Source organism: Pygocentrus nattereri, chromosome 8 (assembly GCF_015220715.1).
Source record: "Pygocentrus nattereri isolate fPygNat1 chromosome 8, fPygNat1.pri, whole genome shotgun sequence".
Classification (NCBI taxonomy): Eukaryota; Metazoa; Chordata; class Actinopteri; order Characiformes; family Serrasalmidae; genus Pygocentrus; species Pygocentrus nattereri.
The window spans coordinates 13,393,972-13,400,008 of NC_051218.1; the positions used below are offsets into that span (position 1 = coordinate 13,393,972).

The following is a 6,037-nucleotide window of genomic DNA, read 5'->3' on the forward strand; positions in this document are numbered from 1 at the left end:
TCTCCCCTGTGTTCAGTAAAATGGCATTTGTAGTAGATTTATAGCAACTCAAGGATCACTGAGATTTTTTATTGTTTTTGCTTGAGCTGCCACCTCTTAATTCAGGAAAACACCAGTATGAGTTGTTTATATTAAAAACTTGAACACGAACCTGAAGTCAGCTTCTCATTTTCCAGCATCTTGTTCGAATTTTCCCGTTCCACCTTAAATAGACCACTGTAGTCGTGTCGTCATTTTGTCGGCGCTATGCTTTTATGCCCATATTAGCAACTGCGGGGTCTAATCTAAAGGACAAAGTTAATTTGGCTTCCTATTCGCCAGCTTCTTGTTCGAGTTTTACAGTTCCACCTTAAATGGTGCAGCAGTCACTTTCTGGTGCCTGAAGCTACACCATTTAAGGTGGAACGTGACAATTTAAACAAGAAGCTGGCAAATAACCTAACTTCAGGTATAATAAGGAGCTAATCTACTATAAATATCTACACGGATTAAGTAATGTAAGGACTATTAGATGAAATAAGCTTAATATAAAACCAGAGAAAAACAATCACAGCAACAGGTTCTCTGTGCATCACCAACCACACGGCCACACATAAACATCGCACAAACATGAGCGTGCATCGCTGCGTCCCGCTATATAATCATGTCCTTCTTTCTGGGTGTAATATTATTGAAATGGTATAATTTTGGACAGTATCTTTCTTAAACTGCCGCTGTGTGACGATGCTGAATGCAGTCCAGCGGCGATGTTGACCGCCCTAAAATGGAGCCGCCGTTGACGCGCCCGCCTGGACCCAACGCGGCATCTCCGTATGTATCTCTATAGTTTGGACCATACAGGAGCGCCATCTAGCGTCCGCCCAACCAGAGGCAGGTCTCCTCTGATTGGCCTCCTCTGATTGAAGTGAGTTTTGATTGGGCCGCAGTCCTGCTCCCGCCTTAAGATGACGCCGTCTCCATGGTATCCAATATGGCGGTCCACGGTAAGAAAATACTGTTAGTTAGAGTCAAACTGCTCCTTTACAGCGAGAAATAAGACCGGCGAGTATTTCGTTAATGAGTATATCGTCGTTTTATTTTAATGCGATATAACGGGATGGCTAACAACGCTGGTCTATGGCTTTCATCGCGCAGCAACGACCTGAATCTGTGAGCAGTCTGTCAACAAACAAAGCTAGAACCGAGAGATTTCTCACAGACAGCCTTAAATCAGTTTAACTCTGTGAGCATTTCCTACTTCACTGTCTTGAGTTCAAACGTGCAGAGAAACGTTTGTAGTCCGTCTGCGATGCAGTGCAGTATCGTGTAAATTTCCATTGACTTACATTAAAAGTAGAGTAGGTTTTTTCCATGTCTTGCAAAGTTATCACTTACGAGGTTTTGTTCCAACAACAGTTAATCACGTTAATCTGAAGAACCATTTAAGCATGAAATGGTTCTATATAGAACACATGGTTCTAAACAGAACCATGTGTAGCAACCAAACAGTAAAAGCAGGTCTAATCCAAACAAATACAAAGTCCACAAGATTTCGATAACCGCCCCACAATTTTATAAAGATCAATAAAAGCATTATTTCATGAAGGAAAACCTTCTGTTTTGAAGTATTTTATTTGCTAGTAGTACCAATACTACTATCAATAATGCTGAAATCCGTTTACTTCTCATTCATGGATGGCTTCTGACTGAACATTTCTGGGCACATAAAAGTTAAAAATGGGTGTTATGGTTTTAGTTGTCTTTCTATCATTTTTAGTTTTTGTAGTTGTTTATTAATGCTTGGCCAAATGATCAGATTTAGAACAGATCTATAGTTTGCATTGTAAAACAAGAGACATTGTGACCCAATGAGGACAGCTCAGACCTTCCTGTATAGCGTTATGTTCTGCGTTCTATTGAAGGGATGCAGTATCAGTGTTTATAGTAGGCATTTCTTGTGAATATGATAGTAAGTAATGCCAAGGCTGATATCATTTTATCAGTACCTTTAAAAGTCATCTTGTACAAAAGGGGAAATCTTGATGTTTCTACAACGAAAATCAATAAATATGGAAATAACTACGTTAATATCATAGAATCTGCCACATAAACTGACTGTTTACTCTATACCTCTGTTTGGAGTGCCATACTGTGTAATATACACTAATGAGCCAAAACATTATGGCTACAGAGGAAGTGAATAGTGTTAATAATCTTCTAGCAACAGTGCATGTCAAGATCTGGAACAAGATCTGGCAATCAGATTCTCATAGTCCTCGTGTTTGATGCTGGAAAAGTGGACAGGTATGAAGACCTCAGCAACTTTGAGAAGGGCTGGATTGTTATGGCTGGGTTGGAGCATCTCAGAAATGATAAGGCTTGTGGAGTCCTTCTGATCACCAGTTACAGTGCACATGGTAATCCCTGTCCAGCATCACAAGTGCCTACAATGAACATGTAAGAATCAGAATTGGATCTTGGAGCAATGGAAGAAGGTCACCTGGTCATTATCTTTAACGTTATGTAGATGGTTAGGTATGTGTGCATGATTTTCCTGGGGCAGCACAAGAATGCACTGTGAGAAGAAGTCAGGCAGGTGGAGCTAGTGTGATGCTGGAAACCCCAGATCTTTGCATTCATGTGGTTGTCAATTTGACACATGCCACCTATCTAAACACTGCTGGGGACCAGGTAAAGCCTGATGGCAGTGGCCTCTTTCAGCAGGACAATGCGCCCTGCTACCCTGCACAGATTGTTTGGGGATGGTTTGAGGAACATGACAAAGAGTTCAAAGTGTTGTCCTGGCCTGTTTGAAATGTGCTAGTACAAATACTCCAATCCCTAGTGGCTCCAAATTGCAACTTATAGAAGGGTTAAAGAATATGCTGCTAATGTCTTGGTGCCTGATAAAACAGAATGGGTTCAGAATGGGACAGTTATCATTAAGTGCAATATGTACCCTTTAAAGCAATCAGGTGAAATGCAATAGGTTTGTAAACATGTTTGATATTTCTTTTACAGGAAGGCACCCCATTGTATCCTTTCCATGTAATACAAACTCTTCATTCTTGTGCATCATTCTGAGTACTTAACAACCTGTTTTGATATTAGCCTCCTTAACAAAATATCTCAGTTGTCCTCCATGCCTCTACAAGTCCTCTTTTATTTGAATAGCTGGTATTTTGCTGCCTTCTTCATAGCTGAGATTTTAATGTTTGTTTATAAAGGTAAAGTATGATAAGATGACTTGTCCTCTGCTGCCTTTCTGTTTTATTGATAGTCCAGTGATGTGACTGTTATAGAAAACATTGTTTTCAATTTTGTCTTTAGGAGTGTTGCTCCCATACCCTCAGGCAAATCTTATACTGGACATTGTTCTTCTTCTTCTCTACGTTGGTCTTGAAACCCTCAGACTCTTTTACGGTATCTTGCAGCTGTTACAATGGTGGGATTCATTTATATATTGTTTACTTTTGCCAAATATGTTATAATGGGTGACTCTGCTTTTTGCAGGCTGGAAGGGAAACCTGTGTGAGCGCTCCCTGACTCTGTCCATTAGTATTTGTGTTCTGGTGCCCTGCACAGTACTAAGTGTCTACTATCTGCTACTGCAGACATTTGTTCTGCGCCTGGAATTCATCCTTAATGCTGTCTTGCTCTGCTTCTACGGACTGGAGCTGATTCTGGGTTTAATGACAGTTTCCTCTTTTTGCAGGTAACCTTTTTATTATTTGGTGTATTCAACCTCACTTCAGTAACAGGAAACTACTACCATTTTATTTCCGCATTAACTTATTTAAACTGAACTTGTTCTAGTGTAATTACCCTTGTTTAAAGTGACACTCTGGTCAAAGTGATGTCGCTGTTGTAAATATGAGTATTGTCCTCTTGCAGCAGTGCCATAGAAGTCTATAAAGCAGTTTTGCAGAGCTCAAAACTAGGAAACCCTCACTTCTGATGAACTAGAAGTGCTTTTGAGTGAAACTGGGGAGTGGGCTGTTCCATTTCTCCCACTAGCTGTCTAATTGTTTAATTGAATTATTTATTTAACAAAGTAAAAAAGTTTAACAACCACCACAGCCTTCATGCCAGCCAGGGCAGCAAAGTATTTACTAGCCTCTAAATCAGTCGCTAGCAGTCAGGATTTGTTGAGTGCTGAGGGAATTCCCACTGGTTGTGTGATATATTTGCATAATGTATGGTTACTGTAATGAAAGAACGCTGATGGACAAGAACAAGAAAACAATACAAGATTGTGAATTCTGGGGAACTGATGAGGCAAAAGTTTGCAATACTGTACTACAGGATAATACATAATAGATAACATACGAATTGCTAGTTAGGGTTAGACCAGACTGTCCCTCTAAGTCAGCCCTTTTTTAAGCATGTACATTAGGGTAGTTTGCATGCATAATAGGTTTGCAAGGCTGAATAATGCATTATGTTAATCGTTATGAAATGTTATGAATTGTTTTGTTTTTGAACATGAGGATCATGTACATTTTTTTCTGTTTGATTATCTACTTATCTGTCCATCCTTTCATTCTTTCAGGGCCTCTGTTTACTGAGCATGAAGATGAGGAACTGTTTGATAGATTGCTTGGATGTTATCAGATTTTCGACATTCTCAGAAACTTACAGTAATATATACACCAGTCATGGACAGTGTTTAAAAACTCCAGCAGCACTGCTGTGTCTGATACACTTGTACCAGCACTACACTCACTAACACACCACCACCACGTGAGTGTTACTGCAGTTCTGAGAATGATCCATCACTCAAATAATACCTGCTTTTTGAGGGTCCATGGGGGTCCTGACCACTGAAGAACAGGGTAAAAGAGGGCTAACAAAGTATGCAGAGACAGATGGACTACAGTCTGTAACTGTGGAACTACAAAGTGCACCTATATAGTCAGTGGAGCTGATAAAATGGACAATGAGTGTAGGTCATAATGTTATGCCTGATCGGTGTACATTCCAGCTGTCCCACCGAGGTCATTATGTAACATGTTCAGCTTTAAATGCTACACAAAGTGAAGACTTAAATGTATAAATGTGTTAATAATTTGGCTTTGGACCTGAGACTTCGCCTAATTAGTAGACATCTTTGTTTTTTGCACTGCAAACTGTTTTTTGTACTTTGCTAGATTCAAAGTTTTTTAATGTCCTGAAACTATTTTTAAAAAATAAAATAGCATTTCCTTGTAAGCCTCTTTTGATTCCAAATCTAAGTAAAACAGAATTCTACTGTTTTTTCCCTTTTTTTTCATATTTAAATCGCTCAGAAGTAAAAGTCATTCAGTTTGTTTTTATTCTATAGAAACTCACAGAGAATTTCTGCCTGATACCAAAGATATTGTTTTACAATAATTTTGAGATAAAGCTGTGACATGAAAAAATGTATTTCAATCCAGTTATTTTGTTCCATTGATTGAGAGGCAAACTACACCCCTAAGCAAACTTTTTTTTCCCACATTTTCTCTTTTTAATCAACATTTACATGTGAAAACTCAGGTGTAGGTTCACTGCACATTATGAATAATGAATGAAATGTCTATATTTGCATTGTAAACACTGCAACTCCTGGTTCCTATCACCAGCTCTATAAAGAAATTAGGGTCGGTAAGTTTCTCTATAAGGTACCATTTCACATCAAACCACTCTAAATAAATGTGTTTACATCTCATTTGAAATATGCAGATTTTTAAAAAATCTGTAAATAATGCAAGTTATACTAATATATAAAAATAAGCATTTAAAGCCTTAAAGTGTATATATTGAAACATGTTTGCATCCTTTATTGGAAAATAACATTATTTATACCAAAACAACAGCCTGATTGCAACTATTTCTGCATCTAGGTTGCAGCCTTCTGCGTCATATAAAACAATGCTCACTACTACATATTCCCCGTTTTTTTATTTTACTTGTAAATTTAGCATTTTGCAGTTATGTAATAATATTACAGAAATATTTTATATAGAATGAATCACATGACGACTAGTCTTTGGAAGGTGCCCTGTGAATGGGTGGAGAACTGCTTAGCATCACCGTT

The 6,037-nt window shown here is 38.4% G+C and overlaps 1 protein-coding gene across 1 annotated transcript; it reads left to right on the forward strand.

Moving 5' to 3' along the window:
- The first annotated feature begins 949 nt into the window (after positions 1–949).
- On the forward strand, positions 950–4,762 carry si:rp71-1d10.5 (transmembrane protein 216). Its single transcript, XM_017689559.2, has 6 exons — positions 950–983; positions 3,001–3,014; positions 3,113–3,206; positions 3,310–3,402; positions 3,493–3,694; positions 4,532–4,762. The coding sequence occupies exons 1-6, from the start codon at positions 959–961 to the stop codon at positions 4,545–4,547; spliced, it is 444 nt and encodes a 147-aa protein (XP_017545048.1). The 5' UTR covers positions 950–958; the 3' UTR covers positions 4,548–4,762.
- Positions 4,763–6,037: the final 1,275 nt, after the last annotated feature.

Excerpts from the sequence above, each read along its gene's own strand:
- si:rp71-1d10.5 (XM_017689559.2), top strand. The coding sequence starts at position 959 with ATGGTATCCAATATGGCGGTCCACG. Across the intron at positions 3,207-3,309 it reads TTTAATGTTTGTTTATAAAG|GAGTGTTGCTCCCATACCCT; the intron begins GTAAAGTATGAT and ends TTTTGTCTTTAG. Across the intron at positions 3,403-3,492 it reads AACCCTCAGACTCTTTTACG|GCTGGAAGGGAAACCTGTGT; the intron begins GTATCTTGCAGC and ends TGCTTTTTGCAG.